General features: G+C 38.6%; 1 protein-coding gene and 1 long non-coding RNA gene across 25 annotated transcripts in view; one reads left to right on the top strand and one right to left on the bottom strand.

The window, feature by feature from the left end:
* The window catches only part of LOC309627694, a 145,281-nt gene that overhangs the window by 107,440 nt on the left and 10,620 nt on the right, over positions 1 to 27,221 (top strand). The window lies entirely within an intron of this gene.
* The window catches only part of ELF2 (E74 like ETS transcription factor 2), a 92,580-nt gene continuing 73,988 nt past the window's right edge, over positions 8,630 to 27,221 (bottom strand). For 5 of the 24 annotated variants that reach the window (XM_082389811.1, XM_082389806.1, XM_082389810.1 and 2 more), the window contains 7 exons: positions 20,805 to 20,918; positions 18,912 to 19,085; positions 16,695 to 16,733; positions 16,248 to 16,334; positions 13,113 to 13,305; positions 11,588 to 11,938; positions 9,557 to 11,298 (listed from right to left, as the gene is read on the bottom strand). In XM_082389811.1, the coding sequence (XP_082245937.1) occupies positions 10,671 to 11,298; positions 11,588 to 11,938; positions 13,113 to 13,305; positions 16,248 to 16,334; positions 16,695 to 16,733; positions 18,912 to 19,085; positions 20,805 to 20,844 (1,512 nt within the window). In that variant the 5' untranslated portion in view covers positions 20,845 to 20,918 and the 3' untranslated portion in view covers positions 9,557 to 10,670. Of the gene's footprint in view, positions 8,762 to 9,071; positions 11,299 to 11,587; positions 11,939 to 13,112; positions 13,306 to 16,247; positions 16,335 to 16,694; positions 16,734 to 18,911; positions 19,086 to 20,804; positions 20,919 to 22,337; positions 22,362 to 23,690; positions 24,059 to 24,323; positions 24,455 to 27,221 lie in introns of those variants that run through there. The other 19 variants (XM_082389812.1, XM_082389818.1, XM_082389801.1 and 16 more) reach the window with 12 other exon arrangements.

The raw sequence follows: 27,221 nt of genomic DNA on the forward strand, positions 1-27,221 counted from the left end.
CCGTCCTTTCCACTCACACCTTCATTTCTAAACTGGACAAAGGTGGATCTGTAGTTGCACGTTGAAGGCATCTGTGCTATGCTTATGAGGTATCGCTCGGTGACAGGGTTGGAGTCCCCAAAGTCGTTCCTCCAGACATTTCTGCATTGGAACCACTTTTGAGACAAATGAGGTTTGCAGTATATTGTATACACGAAATCGTGGGGCTACCTGGAGGGAATGGCGGTCGGGAAGAACATCTGTACCAATTGTCATCTGGTTCAGGTCTTAGCATGACTAATCCATATGTTGTTGAGAAGCAGAATACTGATTCGTACAGCAGGCATTGAATGTTGTTTACCTACCGCAAAACACGCCAACCTGAAGAGAAATTATCATACCCACATCATAAGCAAATCTGGATGAGAATGAAAGCCAAAAGGGTGTTTGAATTTCAAATGTTGTCCACCAGTATACAAGTTAACAGGCTGTGGTTTGGGGGTGGGACTGGGGGTGGGTGGGAATGCCACTGAGCAGTAGGGCTTCTGGAATGCCAACAAGTCATCCTTCAGCCTGACCACGGCCTCAGGCCTAAGCACTTACCAGTATGCTTTTGTTGTTTGTATTTGTCTTCATTTAAAATGTAATCACGTGAGCATTTTATGTAAACAGGTTTTTAGTAGTATATAAATCTTGATAGGTGGCACTTTTATATTTTATTTTTACTTCCCCTCTAGTCTTTCTTTGCAGGCAGCTCTGCCTTGTGGACCATCAGGGTAACCTGAAGGCATAAGAGTAAATAACAAATCTCTATTCTAAATTGTTTTAAGTGTGTTCCATTACTGAGTTTCTCTTGTTCCATCCCTATGTACCTTTTGATCCAGCTTTTCCTTTTATATCCCATAATATTTTGATTGTGGTTGTAATTAGAGTCTTAGAAATTGTGCAGATTCTTTTTTTTTAATTTATTTATTTTATTTATTTATTTTGGCTGTGTTGGGTCTTCGTTGCTGAGCGCGGGCTTACTCTAATTGCGGCAAGTGGGGGCTACTCTTCATTGCAGTGCGCGGACTTCTCATTGCGGTGGCTTCTCTTGCTGCAGAGCACGGGCTCTAGGCGCGTGGGCTTCAGTAGTTGCAGCATGTGGGCTCAGTAGTTGTGGCTCACGGGCTCTAGAGCACAGGCTCAGTATTTGTGGCGCACGGGCTTAGTTGCTCCGCAGCATGTGGGATCTTCCCAGACCAGGGCTCGAACCCATGTTCCCTGCGTTGGCAGGCGGATTCTCAACCACTGCGCCACCAGGGAAGCCCCCAGATTCTTGATGACAGAGTAATAGTGGATTTTTTTTTTCTTCCTCCGTGCCATATTTCAGTAGATTCCATTCTACGAGGTGGTAGGAATGGCCGCCTCATTTACTTAAGTAAAACATAATGGTGTATATCTGTATAACATTTGAGTTCCTTATCTTTGGTTCTGAGAGCTTTACATATGATCTTAAAACTACTCTTAATTTAAAATGGGGCTTAAAAGGTCCAAATAATTTGACCAAAGTCTCAGCTAATAGACAGGATTCTATTCACCCTCAAGTCTATCATGACCCCAAAGGGCTCACTTCCTTCCCCACCACCATGTGCCCTTGGCCTTGAGTGAGTACAAATGGGGAGAAAAGTAATATTCTGGGGGGAGGAAGAGATTTGTTGAATGCAAAATGGTCAAACACATAAGTCATACTTTTGTAGTACACATACAGTATAGAGTTAGAAGCAAGATACAGAGGCTGAATAGTGGCTATAGAGCGGATTTCAGTTATTCTGGTATAATAGTAAAGCAGTACTGCCAAAATTAGAACATCTGATACCGTTTGCATAGTTTGATGGTGGCTTTTTTTAAAGGAAGCAGTAAGAGCTGTAGTAGTGTTTCAAACTAAAGGAGAAAATTGATGCAAATATTCTGTATTTGAATCATTCTTTTAAAACATGCAAAATTTTATAATGAAGGGAATGTTGCATCTAATTACACGCTGTGTCTTAGACTTGAGAGATTTCCAAGATTTAAATTCTAAAAAGAGAGAAAAACGCATGCTCGTAATCATAATTGATTTCAATTTTTAAAAAGGAAAGGCATCCAAAAAAATGAACGTGTTTACATAAGGAGCTCTGATGAACTTCTTAAAATGACAGGTAGAAAAATATGGCACAGGTAGGCCTTTATCTAGAGTGGATGGATACCGGAATGGCAGAGGTCTGGAGCTGGGCTTATAAAAGCAAATCATGTACAAGGGCATGCATGGGCTGTTAAGTAAAAAGACTTAGCTGTGACCACTGTGGTTCTATCTCTAGGGCCTCAGTTTTCTCATCCAGAGAGTATAGATAGCATCATACCTGCCCTGTCAGCCTCATAGATTTGTGAGGTGTTTGTAAAACGATATTGTAAATTGTAATATAATATATATGTAAGTTGTTGAGTAAACAATGCTTAAGATTCAGAGCAAGAAAAGGAAGGGCACTGTTGTGGATGTCCTAACGTATTCATGGATGTCCTAACAAGCCACTCTTCAGATCATTCCAAGGGGAATAATCCTTCAATTTTAAAGGGCAGAACTAATAGTGTTAATAGAAAATTAAGGGACTTCCCTGGTGGCACAGTGGTTAAGAGTCCGCCTGCCAATGCAGGGGACACGGGTTCGATCCCTGGTCCGGGAAGATCCCACATGCCGCAGAGCAACGAAGCCCGTGCGCCACAACTACTGATCCTGCGCTCTAGAGCCCGCAAGCCACAACTACTGAGCCCGCGTGCTGCAACTACTGAAGCCAGCACGCCTAGAGCCCGTGCTCTGCAACAAGAGAAGCCACCGCAATGAGAAGCCCACGCACCACAACGAAGAGTAGTCTCCGCTCGCTGCAACTAGAGAGAGCCCACGCACAGCAACAAAGACCCAACGCAGCCAAAAATAAATAAATAAATAAATAAATTTTTTTAAAAAAGAAAATTAAGCCCCAAGTAGGTGAGGGGCTGATAGAATGGCAAGATTTTTTTTCCCTAACTCTTCCTCCAGGAAGTTGTGAGGCTGTGGGTTGGTGATTCGGTTCTTTAATTTCAGGAGAGGATTTCAACCCTACTTTGATTTGTAAAATAGAAATATCTGCCTTTGGGGCCCTAGCTCCCCAGATTTCTGTGGAAAGCTCACTTCTAAGAAAATATTTATTAGGCATGTAGATAGACACATTCCTCTTGACAGAACGTTAGGGAAAGCTTTGCTTCTTCTAAGCAGCTGGTAAACTGAGATATGAATCTCGGTATGTTGAATTCTTTTTTGCTTTGGCTGCCGAGACATTCAAAACCAAACCTTATAGCTGAATTTTAATTGCTGTGTAACATTCTATAGCATGTATTCTATTTTCTTTTGCCATTCTGCCTTTTTTTCCCTTGCATCATTGTCTCGTACCTGCTTGTTTTTGTTAACTTTCATTTATTCTTACAATATGTAAACTATCTGAAATTCTTTTGATAATAAAGCAGAGTATAAGTTAAATTGCCACACTGAACAGATTCAGGCTTCTAGATGTAGACCACTTGCATATGTATTGAAATATGGTTACAGAGTCCTGAATCATAGGGAGGAAACACCAGTCAGGAGAGATGATGGGAAGCTGGACACGGGACACCCCTGACATCTGCCTTACATTGGTAAACCTGAAGGGAACACCCAGCAAAATTCTGCAACATTTCACAATTTACTTTGTGAGAAAGTAAGATCATTGCATGGTGGGATAGACTTATTCAGACACTAACCTTGTTCTACCCCAAGCCCTGCCTTTTTTTGTTGTTTGTTTATTTTTGGCTGTGTTGGATCTTCGTTGCTGCACTCTGGCTTTCTCTAGTTGCGGCGAGCGGGGGCTACTCTTTGTTGCAGTGCACAGGCTTCTCATTGCAGTGACTTCTCTTGTTGCGGAGCATGGGCTCTAGGCGCGTGGGCTTCAGTAGTTGTGGCACGTGGGCTCAGTAGTTGTGGCTCGCGGGCTCTAGAGCGCAGGCTCAGTAGTTGTGGCACACGGGCTTAGTAGCTCCGTGGCATGTGGGATCTTCCCGGACCAGGGCTCGAACCCGTGTCCCCTGCGTTGGCAGGCGGACTCTTAACCACTGTGCCACCAGGGAAGCCCCCCTGCCTTTTTTTGGATGGGAGGGAAAGGAGGTTGAGGCCAGAGAGAAGTTCTGTCTCTAGGTCTGCCACGGACAAGCTGAACTGAAACTGACGAGTCAAGTTTTTCTGAACCTTAGTTTATTTATAATACAGGGAATAGACCAGGAAATCTCTTAAAACTGGTTTACACTTCAAAACAATTTGAGTTACTGCTGCCACTACTCAAAAATGTTTTTGAAACTTTGGGGAACAGCTTCCCTATCCAGTTTTATGAAGGTTTCAAGAAAAAAAAAAAAAAAAGTGTGAACTTCAGAGCCACATTTCATTTTGAAACAGATATGGCAGTACCTAGCTTAATTCGTGTCAGTTTTCTTAACCTCAAGTGACTTGGCTATTTCTAAAACTAAAATCTTCCTCGGCAGGAAACCTGTCTCTATTAAGCATGTTTTAAAATTTTAGGTTCTGCTCCAAGAAGCAATTCAAAAGTATTTTTTGAACGATGGTAGCATTGGTGGCATTAATATATAGCTTCCCGAAAGTAATTTTTTTTTAAGGGACAAGGCACATTAACACAGTGTACTGTTTCATAAGACTTTAAAAGATTCATCCTAATTAAAGAGATAATAAATATGAGAAAAAGGCTTTAGAATCAATGAAATATACAGTATGTAGGTTTTTTAAAAGCTATGTGTAATAGTTAATAGGTATATCTCAAACTACCTTTTTCTGTTGAACATTTTAGAAAAGCTTAGATTAAGACAGATCTCTAAATGTAAAACTTTCCTTACTGTATCTGGATGGCAGTGGTTCCCAAACCTGGCTGCGTGGTGAAATCACACTGAGATATTTTTTTAAATACTGATGCCCGGCTCCCATTCCCACACATTGTAATTTTTTTAAAATTTTATTTTATTTTATTTATTTATTTATTTATTTATTTTTATTTATGGCTGCGTTGGGTCTTCGTTGCTGCGCGCGGGCTTTCTCTAGTCGTGGCGAGCGGGGGCTACTCTTCGTTGCGGTGCACGGGCTTCTCATTGCGGTGGCTTCTCTTGTTGCAGAGCATGGGCTCTAGGCGCACGGGCTTCAGTAGTTGTGGCTCCCGGTCTCTAGAGCGCAGGCTCAGTAGTTGTGGCGCACGGGCTTAGTTGCTCCGCGGCATGTGGGATCTTCCCTGACCAGGGCTCGAACCCGTGTCCCCTGCACTGGCAGGCGGATTCTTAACCACGGTGCCACCAGGGAAGTCCCACACATTGTAATTTAACTGGTATGGGATGTGACCTGCGCAACAGGATTTTAAAATCTTCCCAGGTGATCTAATGTGCAGCAAAGTTACCACAGTATTTCAGTGATTTCATGTCCTACAATCCAAATAATTTGCAGATTCTGTAAAACAGTTTAGTATCCACCTTTTATGACAGTATCACGTATTAAAATCTTTCAGACAAAATTTTCTAAAAGTTAAACATACAATGGGATGGGAGGAAATGATATTCTGGGAGAAGGCAACTCTGCTCTTAGTTTACAGTCTATTTATAGTTTGGTTTTGACATGGAGTATTTTGCATTAAATACTCATGTTTTTGTTTGTACGTTCTCACTTGGGAAGTTGTAATATATCATTTATAAGTCCTGAACCCACAGCATAACTGCTGAGGTGCAGTGTTAAAAAAGATAGTTATGGATGCGTAAAAAGTGAAGTAGATTCGTGTCCAATCAAATACAGCACACCTCAGAGACACTGGGGGTTCAGCTCCAGACCACCAGAATGAGTATCGCAATAAAGCAAGACATGAATTTTTGGTGTCCCAGTGCATATAAAAGTGACGATACTATAGTCTGCTAAGTGTGCGATAACATTATGTCCAAAAAAAAGCAGTGTATATACCGTAATTGAAAAATACTTTTTATTGCTAAAAAAGTCTAGCCATCATCTGACCCTTCAGTAAGCCATAATCTTTTTTGGAGGGTTTGAAATACCGTGAGCGTTACCAAAGACACGAGACACGAAGTGAGCAAACGCTGCTGGAATAAGGGCGCCGATAGATTTGCTTGACAGCAGTGTTGCCGCAGACCTTCAGTTTGTATAAAACAAAGCATCTGCAGAGTGCAGCACAGTAAAAGGAAGTATGCCCATGAGTCTCCCTGCTGCACTTTTCAGAGGTTTCTTGGTGTGATGCAGGAGGCGAGTCAGTGCCCTTGCAAAGGGGGAAGAGTATCTTATTCTCATGAGGAACGGCGGCACAGTGCACCAAGTCCGCACAGAATAGGTTACAACTGCGGAGGACAACGATACAACCAAGGGGCTGAAGGACGGATGAACCACAGCCACAAAGGACCTGCACTGTGAACTTGCTGTGTTGGCCGTGGAACTAAAAGTAGGGTTCCTCTTGCCTCCCAAAAATGTGCTCTGTAATGCCCTCCCATAAGATAGACCAGGGGGGCTTAAAGGATCACAGGATGCTTTGTACGTTAAAAGCCCAAATTTTGTTTTTGTTATCGTTAATCATGACTTGTTCGTATACAGTGATCAGAGACACACTCTCTGAAGCATGCCAGGTGTCAGAGACGAGTGGCTGGTAACGAACCAGGTGCCGTTGTCCCTTACATTCTGGTTTTACGGCCAACCCCCTACTGGAACTGCCCCTCTCTTGTCACTGTATCAATGTTGGTGGCTTCTTATTTGCTTGGCCCTTCCTGGTACACTTGATACTGTTGCCCACCATTATCTTGACCTCAACTGTCCTGTTAACCATGAACAGTCCTTGATCTCCATTGCTGGGTTACTCTTCCTCTCCCCTAGCCCTTGTTGTCTCTATATACTTGATGCTTTTCAATCTTTTACTAAGAATTCACTCAGAGTTAAGACCACTCCCCACCCTGAATGGTTTACAAGCCTATTTATTTCAGAAATATTTTGATGTCTGTCACCTCCAACTCAAATCTAGGTGAAGGAAGAACGAGTGGTCCAGAGAGAAGCCATCAGTGGCATGGCCCAACGAGGTATGGGTGCCTAAAATATTTGGGAAAAATACATGTCAATATGTCTGTGGCCCGGAGATGCGCAAAACGGGGGTGGCCAGAGAGTAAGGCTTGGGAACGTAGGCAGGTGCTAGGTCAAAGGACTTTAATAAGAGTTTTATGCTTTGGATATTTCTCTTTTTAGCAAGAGATGCCGTTGAAGAATTTAAGGCAGTTGCAAGGAAGTGATGGAAGTACACATTTTAGAAAGCTCTCATCTGGTAGCACGGGAGACGAACTAGAGGCAGGCTTGAGAAGACAAAGCAGTAAGGTAGGGAGGATGGGAAAGGAAGCTGTTTAGAAGGTACCATCAACAGGACTTGGTAAAAGACTGGATATAGGAAGTAAAGGGTCTAGAATGGCCTTCACGCAGTGTCATTTGTTGAGCTAAGAGGAATAGATTTTCGAGAGAGGAGAGTTCCACTGGACACTCAGGAGGAAACAGCCGGCAGGGAATTAAACCCATCTAAGCCTTTCAGTCTAGCCTAGAACAATAGATTTGGTAGTAAACACCACATGCGTGGATGAGGTTATGTAACAGTTACGTTGAAGCAAAATCGTAACAGTAAATGTAACTACTCTACGAGGAAAAGAGCCCCATGGTAAGTACTACCTTTAAATGGGAAAGCTGAAGGAAAACAAAGTAGACTAAGAAAGTCGAGTTGGTCAGGCAGGAAGTAAACCAGAAACGGAGGGTCACGGGAAATCGAAGGGGAATTTTAAGAAGTAGGCTGATCACATGAAAAACTGAAGCATCGTTTGATGTGACTGTTGGGTTGCTGGAGACCCCAGGGGGAACTGTTTCTAAGCAGAACTGACTGCAAGCTTCTGAAGAATATGGGCTGTTGGAACAAGGCAACCAAGGAGGTGTGAAAGGGGAGAAGACGGTGAGTGCAGGAGGGAGGCACACCTGCCTCCTTCCGGAGATGGCTGTTTGTTTGTTTGTTAAGGATGGAGGCTGGAATATGTAGATGCTCTTGCAGCAAGGGGCCCAGAAACGGAGTTCACAGCTCATGACCTCAGTCTGCTCTCTAAAGAGGTACACTGGCCATTTGGTAAGCAGGGTGGTGGCGGAAAGGCCGGGACTGCTGCTGGAAGACGACCCAAGGAATAAATGGGCCGACTGCTGATCGCCGTTCAAAAGCCTGGCCAGACTGGAAAATGTAGCCGCATCAAGTCATCGTTAATGTGGTTCTTCCCTGATACACTGGACACAAAAAGCAAATGTAAGTTATAGTGACTAACAGTTGGAAGGGTTGCGATTAAATGCCATACCGCTGCTAAGTCCAATCAGAAGAAACACTCTGATCGGTATATACTGTCAACATGTGTTTCTAAATCTAGACCTTAGGTGAACTTATGCTGAAAGAGACACACAGAAATGTTCAGGTTAGAGTGGGGGAGGTAAGCAAGTAGCCTTGGCTTAACCTAATTAAAGCCAATCAGTAGTACAGCACAGGCAGAAAGAGCTGCTCATTTAAAATGTTTCATTACTTACCCTCCATGTGATTTAGATTCGTAGCAAATACATGATTACCAAAATCCGTAACAGTCCAAGTGCCTAAAATATGCTCAGCATTTGGGGAGGCGTGTAGGCATGACACAAGTTACAACCTTTGCCCTAGAAGAGGATTATGGGAGACATAACTCAATGAAACTTCAGTGCAATAAAGACAATACAGTTAAGCGTCAAGGCATACGATACAGATTTTGAAAGCTGAAATATTTAGGAAATGTTTTTAAAGGAGGTAGAATTTGAGATTAACCCCCAGATGGGATAAGAATCAAGTGAGTTCTTCTCTCAGCTTTTATTAAAAGGTACCATCAAGTATGTTTATGGGAAAAGATAAAAGGTTACAAAGGGAGCTGTTATAAAAATCTCTGTCGACCTAAGTAGTGTCTGACCAAAAGCGCAATTAAAGGCCACAAAATATTAAGTATCAGTTTATTTAAATTTCTAAAAGATGTAAAAATAGACAACTTTTCTTTGTAGTAGAAAGAGCATTAAAGTGTGGAGTCCACAGGACCTAGTCTGATGTGAAATTACGTTCCTCTGGTCCCTCCACTTCCTAATTTGTACAAGGGCTCGAGTAGTATTCGTTCTTCCTCACCCTCAAAAGGTCTGAATGAGAAACAAATGGTCTGATCTGAAATATAAATTATTTAAGTGTGGCCAACATTAAAATAGTAAATTCATTATGGTAAGTAGAACATTATAATAATTACATGATAGTAATTAGAAAGGAAGTGGAAACATGCAGATTACTTGCTAAATATTAATGTAATGGAACAAAACAAGTAGAATTTCTTCACGCAGTAGTTGGGAAGGAGAAATAGGACTTCTGTTACTTCTTAGCTAAAACAGTATGTTTATAGTAGCTTTTGAATATTGTTATAAATATCACCAGAGACAAGATAAATTTCACTTCTATATTTCAGAAAACCTACTTGAATACACTTTGAAACAAGAGTACAACAAAATAGAATATACTTCAAATGTTGAATATACAAACTATTATAGTTCAAATCTGAACACTGGTACTTTCCCCTTAAACTTCAACTAAAAAAAAAAAAAAAAAAAAAAAAGGAAGAAAGAAAACGCCAGGCATTAGAGCTACCTGACAAAAATTCATGCTGAGCCTTAACTTCCAAGTGACAGTAGAACTGAAACGGATTATGACTGCGCAGATGCCAGGGCGAAGTGAGTGACACAGGCACGTTTACAGCAAAAGGAAGGCCAGAGCCAACTGTTAATTTGTCCACAATTAAGAAACTGACAGACTTAAACTACCATATAAAATGTTACATGTATATTCTATAACAATACTGTGCTAGGTACAAGATTTTTAAAATTTTTCTTTTAATAAAAAAGCTTTACACAAACAAGCCATTAGCTTATTTCAATAAAGAAAACCGAAAATTAGTCTAAGGCCTTTGTTTTCAGCTTAAGCTATATGATAAAAAAAAAAAAAAAAAAAAAAAAAATTCGCACTAGATCTTTTTTTGCTATCCTCTTTCTGAAGCTTTTGGATCCATTCTTCAATTCACATTCTAAAATACCTATATTAGCAGTCTTCACATAGCACCAGTTAAGTGAGTTCTGTGTGAACACAGTAATAATTGCTGGTATGCATATAAAATGCATCAAAAATTGCTATATGTAACAATGAGATCACCCATCCCAATCCCTCCCCACTGAAAACTATATAACCTCTTACAGAATGTTAGTGTTCCAAGTCTTAGTGTAACTTGATATTGTAGTGAGTTGCTTGGTCCCTTTCAATCCTTTTTCTTATTGACGGGTTCAGTTGTTTCCTACTGTAAGAGGCAGTTTTCTGTCAGCGTCTCAACATGTAGTTCATTTCCCACTGAAACATGGGATAGGTAATTTATTTCCAGTAAGTTTGATTGTTTTCTTATATGCATTAAAAATGTTTTAAAGTCTTTTGACTTCGCTTGATGCCACCCTTGCAAATGCTTCATGTCAGGACTATCACTAACATCCTTACGTCCGTGGGAGAGCTGCTCTTTTATTTCTCACACGTCACCAGTCCTTCCGTTTTCATAGCTACAGGAAGGGCAAGGGCTGAAGGCGCACTGACAACCACTACGTGGGTCACCGTCTTATTTCCATCTGCCGGTTTTTCTTCCTGCACCAGCTGCAAAGTTTTCACATCATGTTCCTGCTTTTTGGCCGCTGCTTCCGATTTAATCTCTGGCCCTTTTATGACGGCGCTGATCACTCGGGGAGGAGTCTGGCCAGAGGCCTGTTGCGGAGGCACTGCCAGCCTCATGACAGGCGCGCCGTGGGCTATTGAAACCGGGGTGAGCGCTCTCACCGCCAGGGGCGTTCCAACAATGTTAATGCTTCCTGATCCGGGCAGGTTTGATTTTGTCTGCAGCTGACACTGGGCGAGCTGTGTGGCTGGGATGGTAATGATTTTGGCAGGCTGCACGGTGATTTTGTCTCCGTTTTCAGTGGAGGCTGGCATCACAGTAGGAATTGTCTGAATCACTACCTTCGGGGAGGCCGCCGTTGTTGGGCTGGTGCTGGTTATCAGTGGGGCGCCTGCGTTAACTGACTGAACGGCCACGGTGGAAATTTTCTGCCCCAACGATGTCATTACAACAGGCACTTGCATTGCCACACGAACTGTCCTAGTAGAGGTAAAAAATACAGTTGATTATGTTTCATGGTAAACTATAAAATAGGTCTCTTGAGCAAAAAGATGAACGCAAATCCAAAATATATAAAACTTGTGCTCCCAAATTTTACAAATGTACCGAAAACCCCTTAAGTTTACAGTATGAAATACCATGAGATGAATATATTTTAAAAACTAAAGCCTACGTTAAGAATGCAAATATTAAAAAGGGAACATATCATTTCTGCCAAAGAGTCTTCTAAAAATTAAACCCGTTACAACTAATGGTTTCCCTCACTTACCTTGGAGCTGCTGTTGCTGATACAGATGCGGTAGTAGGAGGAGACCTGGACGAAGCATCGTGACCAGGGGGAGTGATGTTCACAACTCTAGCTACACCCTTCTCTGCTTTGGAGCAGTTTAGCGGAGATGAGTTTTTCCCACCACGCACAGAAGTTGCTGCTTTCAAGAGACTTTCTGCAGACAGTGACACTCGTTCTAATGATTTTTCATCAGCAGCTGCTGCTAAATCTTCATTACAGGTTTCACTTTTGTCATCATCTATGACCACTATGTTCTTGGGCATATCCTTGAACTGATATACAAGCCTCTGTCCTTCAACCTTTGCAAGAATACCCCTTTGGTAATAATATCTGTCAGGAAAAAGTACTAAATAAATCAAGTATATTACATTTGTTCTCCCCACCTCCCTACCTCCCAACAAAAACACCATGTAGAAGAGATGCTAACAGAAACATTCACTGATTCTAGTAAGAGATAAGGAGGCACTCACACTGCCCGGATTGTTCAAAAGGCTAAGAATTTGCAGTAGGAATGAAATTAGAACCTGGTGCCACCGGTCTTATGTAACCTTGAGATCTGTAAGGTAGCTAAAAGCTCATTCTCAAAGGAAGTAATTTAACCTAAATACAGAATATATTACTGTACAGCTGGCCCTCCACGTCCCTGGGTTCCTCATCCATGGATTTAACTAACCACAGATCGAAAATACTCAGGGAAAAAAGAATTCCACAAAACAGCAAAACTTGAATTTGCCATGTGATAGCAACTATTTACACAGCATTTACCCTGTGTTAGGTATTACATGTAATCTAGAGATGATTTCAAGTATACAGGGGCTGGAGGTGGGTTATAGGCAAACACTACCCCACTTTATAGAAGGGATTTGAGCATCCATGGATTTTGGTATCTGCGGGGGGTCCTGGAACCAATCCCCCCTCAGATACTGAGGGACGACTGTATTTTACAGACACTGGTAAAAATTTAGTTCTGATTTACATAGGTTATAAAAACAATCTGATGTTAGGTGGAAAAATTACCTAAGCCAGGCTTAGCAGAAGTGCATCCGTGGTATACATGAATACTGTCACTAAACTATGTTCATTTACAAAATACCCTTAATTAGAATAAGCCACGTGCATTACAAAGTTATGTGGGTTCCTCCAACTGACAAAACTTACGAGAAAGTTTCATATCAAGATAAATCCATTATTATAAATTTGCAGGAACTAAAGAGCAAATTCAAAATTTGGAAACTGTATTTTGTTTGGGTTTAATTTTCTGAAAGGTGCACATTTCCCACGAAAATGGATTTTCCAATGGTGTTGAAATTTTAGCCGTCTAGACCAAACTCCTCTCTCCCCACCTGCCTCCAAATACAAGAAAGAAGCTCCTCAAGAAAATCCCCCCCCCAAATTACAAGCTGTAACAAATAAGAGATTTTAACAGCTTCTCTTTAAATAGTTAATAGACAATATTAAGAGACATGTAAGTTTTGTTTGAAAACTCTTTCTTTTGGGTTCTTACCTCAGAGCTCGTCCCATAGTTTCGTAGTTCATGTCTGGCTTGTTCTTATGCTTTCCCCAAAGCTTAGAGACAGCCTTTGAATCCACAAGCTTGAATATGCCTTTTTCTCTCTGAGTCCACTTAATATACCGGGGACAAGTATTTTTATCTTGAAGTAGATCTAAAAGAAACTCCCACAAATAGGTTGTGTTTCCTTTGAAAACAATCATAGACATTGATTAAAGATTCATTAACATAATTAAAAGCAAATATTTACTTATGCTGGATAAAAAATCAATTAATTTACCACTGGTGAAGCACAAATGTACTGAGAGTCTGTCATGAAATACTTGACTAGATCGGCAATCATTTGTACAGTGTCAAATTGTGTTGTCTAGTAAATAACAACAATTCAAGAAATAAACAATAGTTTGAAACAATATAAGCTATAACATAAGGCCAGGCACAATTATATTTCAAATGAATGATAGAAAATAATGTCTGAGATTTCAGGAGTGAAAATAAAGTGGATTGGTAAGACATTATCAAGTCCTGGAAGACGGCTAAGATTTGCATAGAAGGAAAGGAAGGACTCTGGATAGGTAAAATAAGAAACTTAGTCCCAAAGGGAAGAGAGCATCACTCTTTTCTTTTCTTTTCTTGGAAGGTTGGGGAAGAGTAGTGGGCAGTGGTTATGAGAAGACGAGAAGACTAAAAACAGGCTGCTGTTTTTCTTTTATTCCCTTTGTAAGCCTCTAGTTGCAGAGGTTCTTAAATTGATGGAAAGAACAGAAGAGAGTCCCGAGAAGAAGATTAGAATACATATGCCACCAGTGAGCCACCAGGTCATCTCCAGGCTCCTACTCAATAACCCTTTACTATCCTCAAATCCAGATCCAAGTTACGGGCTACATGAGAAGAACCTTGAGGGTGGGAGGCTTCCACATCAAGCCACTGCTACTACTCAGTTGAAACGCTGATGTTTTTCTCCTCTAGCATTTCATTTTCATCCTGTATTTCCCTGAAAATTCAGTCAATCCATTAACCCATAGTTGAGCCCCGTGTGCATCTCTTGACTTCAAAAAATTAACCTTCAACTTTACAATGTTATTTGTATCTCTTCAACTTTATACTATGTTACATTTGTACATCAGCATCAACACCTAAGAACTCTTAGTATTAAACCGTGCATAACTTTGAACTACGTCACTCTCAACTGAATCAAGATATGTAGCTGGGGCGTTTTTATTTTATGACCTAGAGATTAAAAGAACTTATTCTGGAAGAAATTTTTGTACAACAGACAAGGCCTTGCACACAGTAGGGGTTTGAATGCTTCTGTGTCTACTGAATTAATCAGACTCATCAACGTTCTTTAGGTTGTCTTTAAATGCTTCGCCCCAGTTCCCATCCCCAAGTTAAAATTAACAATTCTATTTCTGGTTTTAAGGAAAACAGAATTCAAAAGGGAAGCCTTCTTTATCAGACAAGGTAGTTCACTAAGTCTATGGAGACATTATCATCATAATTTTGCAGAAGAGGAAACACTGACTGGATTTTTAATCCAGGGGTGACTGTAATCACTTTAATCTTCACATTTCAACAGGTTGCCTCAAGTTTAATAATACAAAACTGAAATTTTAATGAAAGGTGATTTTGACTGGTAAAAACAGGTTATCACAAAATTTTTTTCCAGTTTTAAACATAAGGTCTTTGAATACAAGAGACACCACTGATGATGGGAATAATTTTTTAAGAAGTAATAACTGGGACTTCCCTGGTGGCGCAGTGGTTAAGAATCCACCTGCCAATGCAAGGGACACGGGTTCGAGCCCTGGTCCGGGAAGATCCCACACGCCGCGGAGCAACTAAGCCCGTGAGCCACAACTACTGAGCCTGCACCCTAGAGCCCCCGAGCCACAACTACTGAGGTCCGCACACCTAGAGCCGGTGCTCCGCAACAAGAGAAGCCACGGCAATGAGAAGCCCGTGCGCCGCAATTAGAGAAAGCCCGCGCACAGCAACGAAGACCCAACGCAGCCAAAAATAAATAAAATAAATAATTTTTTTTAAAGTAATAATTGTATATTTACAGTTCAACTTTGTAATACTACTATTATGTAAGTTTTAAAGTTTTCAATATAAATTAAAAGATAAAACCTAAGATACTAGAAATGTAAAACAACCAAAGACACAGAAGAAAATAAAAGTATCCTAAATCTGTCCCAAATTGAATAAACAGTTCCTAAATAAATAAGGGTTTACTGTAACTGGATTTTTTTTTTTTTTTGGTCTATATTTCTTGGCAGGCTTACTAGACTTCATGTTTTTTTTTTTTTTACTAGAGATTTAATTTTTGCTTTAATTATTTAAAATGAGATATATCAGACTACCCGTTGAGGATGGAATAAATTTGAATATACGAATCCAAAATGTATCCAACTATTGGAAACATTCATGGAAGTGATAAAATTTTGGTTATCAGATTATCAGAACACACCTAAAACCCTTACTAAGATCACCTGAAATCAACTTACGCAACAAATTACGAAAGCAGAGAATGTAGAAGGCTTATTGCTATTTTTGTGCTTAATGAGAATATACAAACTCTAAAGCAAACATGTTAGTTAAATTTTTGTTCCAAGATCCTTACTGACTTGACTGAAATCTGTTGGTTGGAAAACTAAATTCACGTTGCATTGAATCAGTTAAGAAAAGCTAAATTCACCTTGCTTCTATCAGTTAAGAGAGTATGGAGAAATGAAGTCTTAGTTTTGTAAACCTTTTTCCATTCTAAGTGACTCTCCATGAGGATGCCTGCCGTTATACCTACACACATCCTCCAGAACAACAGCTCTGAATACAGCCGTGTGTCAGATCGCACTTAGGGCCTTTTCCAAATTCAAACGCTTGCCCACCTCCACTCCCTGCAGTTTATCCAGGCCTCCACTCCCCTCCACCCCCCATCTCCGTGGGGTAAGGACCAGGCATAGACAGTCTGAAAAAGCTCCCCTGTGATGCTCATACAGCCCCGATTAAGAACTGCTACCAGAGACAGTACTCTCACATGTGCATTTACTAGAAGTAATTTTCCTACAAATGTACTTGACTGAAAAAAAAACCATCTCGTCTACAAAACAGCCCTCCCCAAATTACCTTTTCCTTCTCTGGGCTTCTTCTTTATACCTAACTCAGGAGACCCATTGGAAATCGGCGACTGCTGGGTCTTTGGTTTACGGCCAACTGGAAATAAAAGATATTGAAACCACACGTTGAAAACAGGAAAAATAACAGAAGCATGATAGCAGGCTTTTTGATAACACATTATTCATGAAACTGGATACTAATCTATGGATTAATATATTCAGTGTATATAAAAGTTGCCTTTAAAAGAACATGAAAAGCACTTCTGCAATTTTAGATGACAGCAGTTAGTGGATAGTAATGTCAATGTACATGGCAAGTCAGGCACTACTAACCCGTTATTTACATGGTCAGAGCCTCAATTTGCTAACCTTTTCCAATAATGTAGCAATGGAAACAAATTCTAGTACAAACTTTTGTTTTCTGTTCTACAGAATTGTTAGAAAAAGCTTTACCTACCGATTGCAGAGGATCTGATAATCTGCGAAGCCCTTTGAGCTCAAATGAGGAAAAGTAAAAAATATTATTTTAAACACTCTCTACTGCTCTGAGCCAATCAATTCACCAGAATTTCAGCATAAATTTCCCCACCTCAACGTGCAGGTACATTTTAAGGGTAAAAAAATCTTCCAAGCGATTACTTCGTAGGTCTAGTAGATGTTTGCGCCCTTCCTTTTGTCTCCCCTCACTTCTGCCATAAGGCTCTCTGAGAGAGACTAGCATCCACAATGAACAGAAAAGCAAGAGCTATATACTTCTCTACAGGAAAGAAAGCTTAAGCCTGAAATGTGTTGTATTCAACCCTCAGCCCTGATGGATGAATGCTGGCAGGTGAGGGGAAGCCTGAAGAAAGACACTGGGAATATTACATATACTATTACTGATTTGGTGATTTGTCCTAACATCTGGGATTTCTGATGTCTCTACTCTTCATTAGCAAGGATTATCTAGAGCTAAATTAAAGTGCCTTAATTTATATGTCAAAAAGCATAGTTATCATATTCTAGGATTTCATTAAGATGTATGCTTTGGCAAAAATTAAAACAGAAAGTTTACTGGTCTCCCTTGTTAAAACAGAGCTTAATTTCTCAATTTAAATAATATTTATACATACAAATCAGTCAGTAATAAGACTGACGTCTTCACTGTCTCCTAAATTCAATCACAAAAGCCCAACTTCCTTAATGGAAAGGTTAGCCCCAAAAGGCTTATTTTCTTATAAAGCAGCATTTCCCAAATCGTATTACGTGAGAAATAGGTTATTCATCAGTAGGAAAAAGGGTTCTACAGTCAAGTTAACTTTTAGAACTGCATGCTATCTTCTCTTGGAGATTTACAATGCACATTAGTATATTAAAGGCTCTGGAAATAAAAAGAAGCCTCTACTATTAAAAAATACCTACCTAACTTTGTATGTCCCAAAGGTACTTAACCACAAATGAATAATTAACGATGTTGCATGTAATTTTTAAATGGTCATTCATTAAGACCACCTATTTTCAAATACGTAATAAGATTAGTATTAAATTGGCAAATTATTTCCTGGTTTATACCACACCACCACATCGGCAGATCAACCTGCTCATCTAGAGGTCTTGGTTCCCTAAATGATCTCAGCTTTTCATAGTCTTTTCCCTCTTCATTTAAATCTAAAATTTCCTTAAGTATTTTGTAATAGCTTCCATAAGATACACCCAGCCGAAGGCTATAGAGGGCAGTGGGTAAACAGGGCTATTTATATGTATCCCTTTTGTTTTTAAACATTTACAGCAGGAAGTAATTCTTCCTTCTAAACTCTCTCATTCATGCCTTTCTCAAATACATATTATCTATATTGTAAGAGGGAAGGTGCTCTGTCTTATTCTCCACTGTGTACCTCACAGCAAATGAGGCACAGACCCGTGACCATCACAGCAATTTGAAACACTGCTACCTAATAAATCAGAGATAATACCATTATTTCTAAAACAAGTTTTCCCTTATTTTTGACTTTGATTTTTCTTTTCCCCCATTCTAAAATGTGAAGAAAGAGACAGGGAAGAAAGTGGAATTAGATGAGTAACCATTTATACAGAATTTCATTTCTTTCAAGTTTTACCTTTGATTCAAACAGAAAAAGAACCCACTCAGGATGCGGGAGATGGACTGGAGCCTCTGTGCCTCACCCACTGGGATCAGATGAGCACAGGTTTCAGCGGAGTCAAATAACAAGTGGAAATGCTCTTTACCCAAAGGTGAGCTGACTCCCCGCAGAAGTCCCTACGGGCAATCTTGGGGTTTTAAGGCCGAAGACACGGGGAAGAAAATTGGGCTTTTTACTTTAATGCCCACAAAAAGAGGAGGAAGATAAGATTATGAAAAAAAGAATAAAGTAACCAAGTACCTAAAAGGATCAGAAAGTAGAAAAATGGGCAGTGAATCTCTGATCTTCCTTCTGTGTATCAGGCACCTATTATAATCTCATTCTGCAGGCAACTACTTTTAGGGCTCAAATACTAACTCCTTTAAACAGTATGAACATGTTAAAAGACAAAATCTTAATTTTTTGAGAATATCTAATTAAGATAACATCAATCATAAATCTACAGCATATATTTCCTATGTCCTGTGATGGGGGGAAAAAGATACCAGAAAAAATTTCACCCAATTTCCCAGAAATTTATAAATACACTCTACCTTTCTTCTTTTTCATTGGTTCATGGCTATCCGGTGATGTAGGAAGAGGAGAGGTATCCATTGGTTCAGATTCTTCAGTTGACACCTCCACTACAGTTTCTGTAATGACATCTGGCCTCATAGCAGCATGGATAAATTCTGGAGTTGATACACAAGGAGGGACAAACACTTCCACTATAAAAAAAAGTTGAAAAATTAAAATTTCCCACCCCCATTAATGCCTCTCAATACGGACAATTCAATATTTAGTAGAGGTGAGGTTATTAAGAATTCATCAAAGCAGGATAAAAACTTGAAGTTAATTTGTTGAATATACAATATGGTCTAACGTATGTAAGTAAATAAATGCAAAGAAAATCGACTTGAAGGAAATGTTAATCTTCTGGGTAAAGGGGGAGATCATAAGTAGTCAACCCCCGTGCTTCACACTTTTAGATACTTTCAAGTTCACTGTAGAAGACTTTGGATTATTTTGACAATTGGGAAAACATTTGAAAATAAAAGAGTATAATAGTGAGTTAATAATTACTTTCCTTCCACTCACTCATCATTATTCTCTAACTAGGAAGAACATGCACCTGGTATAACATTAAAGTAATAAACGTACGTTTAGGGAAAAGTAAGCACAGTTCATTTCAAAATATGAAAAGAAAACCTGCTCGTTACAGCCAAATGAATATCGTCTTTCAATATTGAAAATTTTATTTACTGGAACAGTCCCTGATATTTTGGATCACTAAAATGGTCCATACAGATTTTCTATTACATACAATAATACTGCTCTGGCTTCCTTTCAATGTGCATGAATAACCGGGATATGACATTTCCATTTCAATTATTACATACTATCATGGATTAATATACTGACCAATATGCCGTAATCTTCTCATATCCCTGAATAATACACAGGATTCCTACTCTAACTAAACAGTACGGTTGATCTTAACATATGTTGTAAATCCCTAAAAGAAGGGCCAATCTTAACTATATTAAGTCAAATTAACATTTGGGCATTAAAATTAGGACAAAAAGACTCTCAAAGGCAGTCTTTAAAAAGGGGGCCAAAGGGCTTCCCTGGTGGCGCAGTGGTTGAGAATCTGCCTGCCAATGCAGGGGACACGGGTTCGAGCCCTGGTCTGGGAAGATCCCACATGCCGCGGAGCGACTAGGCCCGTGAGCCACAACTACTGAGCCTGCGCGTCTGGAGCCTGTGCTCCGCAACAAGAGAGGCCGCGATAGTGAGAGGCCCGCGCACCGCGATGAAGAGTGGCCCCCGCTTGCTGCAACTAGAGGAAGCCCTCGCACAGAAACGAAGACCCAACACAGCCAAAAATAAATAAATAAATAAAAATTAAAAAAAAAAAAATGTTGTGGAGAACTCTGTCTCTCTAATCTGCTCTGCTCCTTTAAAAAAAAAAGGGGGGGGGGCAAAAAAAAAAAAAAAAAAAGGAGAACTTGCAGAGTGAAGGGAGTGTGAGGAAACGCTGGAAGCTACCCCCGCTCTCCCTCAGGGAGTGTTCCCTGGAGCTACTGCCCACTTATCACTGAATGAAGGACTGAACGTGGTCACAGGTGGCAAATGCTCCCATCTGCCATTCTCTTAAGGTTTATAATTTACCCAGAGTTAAGGATAGTATAAACAGCAATGTAACAGCCATCTATCTGTCTATAGTGGGCATTTCTGTTTCATTTATTTTGAAAGTTAAGTATTTAAAGTATTTAAGATTTGGGAACACTGACAAATAAAAATCAATTACTGCTGTCACAGGTATTTATGTATTATAGACTTTGAGAACACCAGCAATCCCCTTGGATTACCAAAAACAAAAACTTTCTTTCTAGATACATAAAGTGATGTGATATGTTTAATATAAAAAAGAACAGTTCACATACCAGGACTTCTTGAATCTCTCAAGCAGGTAGGAGATTCCATATGAAGCAGGGCTTCAGCAGCTTCAATTGTCTTATCTGTACAGTGTGCATTACTGCTATGAACTGATGCTTCCACTGGGGGGAAAATAAGTTCTACTCAATTAAAATGCACTGAACACGTTATTAAGTTAAACTCTCACGTTAATAATTCTAAATGAGTCATTAATACGTATTAGCCCATATAAATTACTTACAGAAATAATTTTAAAACCAAAACAACCTAGTATCTATACTTTGTAAAATGAATGTTGATTATAAAGCAACTATTGAGATTGATTAGGAATTTCTGAATCTTATCCAAAGGAAAACAAAGACAGACCCTTGAAATTTGAACCCTGTATCAATTTTAGGCCAAAACTAACTTGCGGGGTAGGGGAGGGAGAATGGTTGTAGATTAACAGTCCTATGAGGTCAATTGTAATTTTAATATACTGCTACTAAGTAAACACCTAGCAGAATCAGTCAGAAACTCGTATTTCTAAATTAGTTTAATCAATTAGTTCAATTCCTACAGACCCTCCTGGTGAGTGCACCAGAGAACTTGGGAATTTTCTTCACAGTAACTGCTTTCTTCTTCAAGATCTCTCTGGACTTTGCTGGGTTTTACCCAAGAAATTTAGAAAGAAAGAAAGAAAGAGAAAAAAAAAGAGAGAAAGAGAGAGCGCCTATGTTTTTTTTTTCCTCTCCATGAAGCCTTTTCTAGATCTACCACCTCTTGTAACTCTCTTCTAACACTTACTTTATGCTTTGCTGATTAAATTATTTGTGAAACCGTAAAGTGTACAGCAGTGGTTTGGTTTTCCAGGCCCGAAAGCTTGGGCTCTAGTCTCTGCCACTTACAATTTCTGTTACCTTAGGCCAGCAATTTAATTTCTTGTAAGGCTCAGTTTCCTCTTTCACCAAACAGGAATATTACTTACCTCATACAGTTGTGAGAATTAAATGCAGTGACTCCCTTAAAAAACACATACAATATCTCACATATAGATAAGAATTCAATAAATGGTGGTAATTTCTTATCACCATTTAAGCTCCGTGAGATCAGGGAGGGCTATCTTAATTCATCTTTACATCCGTTATGGTTCCTAACACAGACCTTTCATATAGGAGGCATGCAAGTATTTCTTTTATGTTTTGAAGTTAAGGACAACCCACAGACCTTACAGGAAAAATAGCATTTCAAAGCACAAACTCATTATCCTAATGATATATAATTAATTTCACATCCTGACTTGAAATATTCTACTTGGTAAGAAGTTCTGAAACATGAATATGTTAACAGTCTCTAATTTGATAAATTTTTCTCAAGACGTCCTCTAAAGGACTAAAAAAAATATTTATACAAATTTCATAAAACCATATTATAAATTCACAAGTTCTACAACACTAAGGATATGAATCTTTCAAAACTGTTCCCAGTAAACTTTTAATTGAAAACAACTTTTTCGCTTAGTCTCAAAATTCCCCGAGTGCTCCGGCCCCGGCCGTACACACCAGTCATTTGGGGAGCATTCATAAAACTCCAGTGACTTCTTCACCACCTGCTGCACGCCATCCACACTCTCAACCAAGGTACCCGGTCTCTCCAGTTGCTCTTTCCATTTATGGAAATCTGCTCAAAGCTAAACAGTTCCAGAGAGGCAGCCAAACCTCTAAGTAAATCTATCTTTAGGTGACCCTGCTTACTCTTATCTGCAGCTTCACTGAAGCACAGGATTCAATCAGTCCTTCTAGCTCAACTTTAAGAAATTTACTATTAGTAAGTATAAAATATATTACCATTCTCAAGTATGTTTTTTCAAAGTACCTCCCCCTGCAGTACTCACGTGCACTAAAGAACCTTGGGAAGCAGATTCTCAGGTTTTTAAAAGTTTATTCTAGGAACTTCATTCTCTTTAAAGTCTGCTTGTGTTGCAATTTAGCTGTTGTCTTAGGTGCTATTAATAAACCATCCTGGGTAAACTAATTCCTTATGTAATTGTATTAAGACACACCCTAAAAACTCTACCATATTAAAGTAAGAGCTTTGAGTATTTGATAATAATACAGCAATAGAATTTTACCAGATATTTTAATGTTTTAAGTTATAAACAAAATGAAATTTGCCAACAGCTATATATTATGCTGCCCCAAGCTCTTATGCAGTTTGAGGTATGTTTTCAAAACCATGATTTCATGTTAGTTATGTCAGTGAAAATTTTCTTGCTATTATTTCCGACCTCAACCTCCCCTTTCTCCCTAAGCTCAAAATACTGTTTCCCTGAAATATTTTATATTCACAGAGTAAAACAAATAGAATCCACACAAATTTAAGCAGCAATTAACTCATTTATACTTTAAATTTAGGATGAGAATATAAAAAAAAAATGCATAAATTCTCTATGAACTATCAATCAGATCTAATACTTATGTACAGTCAACAAAGGATTGTTAAGGGTTTTACCCTGTGCTATAAACCTGAGATACAAGTGTGAACAGATCTCTGGCCTCGTGAAGCTTATACGAATAGTTCAGAGTATCAAAAACATAAATGGAAGTAAAATATTTCAAAACAAAATAAAGATGCAAAATAATTTGACAGTTTCCAAGAATACTTAAACCAATTTGTTAAAAGTGAGCTCTATCTCTTTTTACTTTTCTTTTGTTGACATAAGTCAACAAGCAGTTTTTGGTAACAGAAATTTAAGAAATATTTTTCCTATTCAAGTTTCCATAATTTTTAAAAACTTTTCAATACTATTTTATTCAGATCAATAATTCAAATACAATTTAAACTAAAATTCTGCACAATTCCTAAGGATAAATATGAATATAACATTGTTGTGCCATTAAAGTAAGCAAACTTACAAGTGAGGGCTGAAAATTCCTTTTTTATCTCTTACTTAAAACTTGATTTTCTGGTGTCTTTCTAGGCCTGCGTATGAAATTTATGGGAGTTTAATAAAATAACCAACTCATTTGAAAAACAGAAACAATGCAGCTAAAAGTAATCTGGCAGGTATCATCCTCTAGTTGCCCCTAGTCGGTGGCACTGCTGGTCAATATTCCTTGAAGAAATAAATATACCAAATAAATTTCCAAACTATTTTAATTTTAATCAGGGTCAAAAATTAAACTTGCTTATGCCCTCCCCTTTACCATTGGTTAAGAGTCTTATTGTTCCATTTCTAGCTTTCTAATCAACTGGTGTTTGTATGGAGACTATTCCAGACTCACTCGACAGCTGTTACTAAATACCAAACTTGGTAATTAAGTCTGACAAGAGACATACCTCTCAGCTTTGCAGAAGAGAACGCTGCAATGCATCTAGCTCATAACAACGTTCTTAAAAGTCAAAAATAAAAATTAACAGCAATTTAATTTGAGAGCAATAGGAAAAAATTAGAAAACACTTCATTAGGTGATAGTGGTATTCCCCTACAAGCAAGACCATAAACTAATATTTACAAGGGCATCACTCAGCTACCACACCTGACTCACCACAGCTTATTCTCTAACATCCCAGGACTGCACCAGTAATAGGCGAGCGAAGAACACAAACGAACAGAAAGGTAAAGGTCTGGGGCACTCCACCTTTATCCGTTCCCCTTCGACTTTTCTAATCTATACAGCTGCATTATAAGGTTAAAAAGGGAAAGAGAATAAAATCATTTTCTACAGTAGCGCTGTCTGATAAAAATATAACGAGAGCCACGTGTAATTTTTAAAGGTCCAGTAGCCACGTTAAGAAAATAAGCAGAAGGGCAAATTAATACCTTTCATTTAACCCAGTATATCCAAAACACTAACATTTCAACATGTAAAAGAGGTTTACATGTAAACAACATGTAAAGAAGTTTTCCACTGCTTCAGTTTTTATGTTTAAATTAAATTAAAAATTTGGTTAATCAGCCACATTTCAAATACTCAATCGCCACATGAGGCTAGTGGCTACGGTACTGAAAAGTATAGACTAAATAAAACTGTAATTCAGCTATTCTCAAATTTTTCTGGTCCAAGGACCCTTTTACACTCAGATTACTGAGGACCACAAAGAGATTTTGCTTATGTAAGTCCTATGTTTAGATACTTATCCTATTTGAAATTAAAGCTAAGAAAACTTTAATATGTTTATGAAAAATAACTTTTCTAAAGCAAAGAAAAATTTAGAGAGTAGCTTTATTTTACATTTTTGCAAATCTTTTTAATACATGGTAGAAAACAGTTGGATTCTCATACTTGCTTCTTCATCCGATCTGTTCTATCAAGCCATGTAGCCTCTAGAAAACTTCTGTGAACACTTGTGGAAGTGAAAAGGCAAATAACGTCTTAGCGTTACCATGAAAACAATCTGACTTCACGGACCCCCTGAAAGAGTCTGGGGAACTCCCAGAATCTCCCATACCAGAGATTTTAGTATTAAAGAACTGCAGCTATAATTTATTATCAAATGTAATCAACAACACCCAAATTCCATCCTCATGTTTCTGTAAGTTTTAGCTTCTAAACATAAAATCAGTGTGTAGATGAACAATTATGATTCCTTTTCCATAAGTACAACAGTACTTTGTCGACTTACACATGAAGGATTTTTTTTTTTTAAACTCTTCATAAATCAAAAACACTCTCCTGCCTGCCTCTCTACCAATTAAATTTGTCCCTAAAGGAAACTGATGTTGGATTACCCTGAATGACTATTTACACACTGTTACTCTGTAACTCAATTTCTGTATGAATTTTAGTACTAATGCTGCAATGAATTCTAAAGAGTAATTTCTTAAACACATTTTCAAATAAATTTTTAAAAAATTTATGCCATTCTTCCAATTTTATTTCAACATATGCTTCATCTTTTCATAGCCCGATTTTTTTTTCAAATTGATGTTCTTTTCAAGATTGATACTAGATATTCCAGTTTACAGTAAATTAGAAGATTTTCAAGTTCAAATTTCATGATGAATTTTGACAAACTAGACAGATTTGTTCTGTCCATAAAAATACTTAAGGCTGCATTTCCAGAAGAATTTCCCCCTTCCATTCAATAACCGTGTTAAAGTAGAACAATACTTCTTTCCTAAGAGCTACCCTATTTCTCAATTCTCAAATTCTCCACTTTCTCAATTTTCAGTTTCTCAAAAAAAGGAAGAAAAAAGTCAAGGAATGTACACCTGAGAATAAGAAGGCAGAATATTTTAAATTGAAAATCTTCCAGAAAATCAGACCACGTGTACACAATGCTTTCGCATAAGTATTAATAAAGTAACATTCATATTTTCCTAGAGACTAGAAATGAGCTTAATTTACTAAATAGACTATATCACAGTCTTATTCAACATACAGACATGGCCTCAAGCTCCAATTTGGTCCAAAGATTGGCAAAAGAAATCAACCCCTCCCCATTACACAACGACCTTACAGACAAATTCACTCATAGAGTGTAATGTAAAGAAATCCAAGCAAAAAGAGAACCTTCGCTTTCCATTAAATATTTCTGAGCCACCTATAGTTTCAGAGCTTTAAAAGTTATTAGGGATCACCTAGTCAACGCTGTTCTCTTACAGAAAACAAAGCCTTAAAGAGCTAGTTTAGTGACAGGTAGATGAAGATTCGTTGTCTCCTGACTTCAGGGTCAAGGCTCTTTCTCGGACACCATGTTGCCAGTGAAAGTTTTATAAAGTATGTCAAGTCTTTACCACAAAAAATATTTTGTATGTGAAAATGAAAGTGATTTTTAGTAAATAAGCTTAGGTGTTTCATTCTTTATTCAAATGCCTCTGACAGCATACATGTTGATAACTAAAGCGAAAGCTGATAGCTAAGGTTGATAGTTAAAAGTCTCTGAAGGGAGGAAAATAAAAGCAAAACTATATCCTCTAGCATCTTAACGTCTAACAGTAATGGTAATTCTAAGTGCTTTATAGTTACTTAGAAACAACAGTTATGCTAACAATATTCAATTTAAAGCTTATCTCCTCTAGAAGTTTTCCTTAATAGCATTCTACACTTACCAGGAACCCATACAGCAATCCCTGTAGTTATATTAACGTTTATATATTGTACAGATTTTCATCTGTCTCCTTAATTAGACTTAATCTTTGTGAGCAAGAATTACCTCTAACACTTGATGACCTCCCTCAAGGGAATGAAAAGATACTATTAAGTCCATATACAAATACAAACCTTACAAACATTACCCTCCCAACATCACTGGAAATTGGCAGCAATAAAAATTTCGATCCATGATTCTTCATTTTCTGGGCCACCTTTCCTCCTCCACTTTTAACTCACTGAGTAAACCTTGGATAAATCAGCAAACCTGTCTCAAATTTCCTTCTAAAACAAGGTTTATAAAGGAACTTAAGATTACACGAATATGACTGAGAAAATAATTTGAAAACA

This window comes from Balaenoptera borealis (genome assembly GCF_965194805.1).
Source record: "Balaenoptera borealis genome assembly, chromosome: 4".
Lineage (NCBI taxonomy): Eukaryota > Metazoa > Chordata > Mammalia > Artiodactyla > Balaenopteridae > Balaenoptera > Balaenoptera borealis.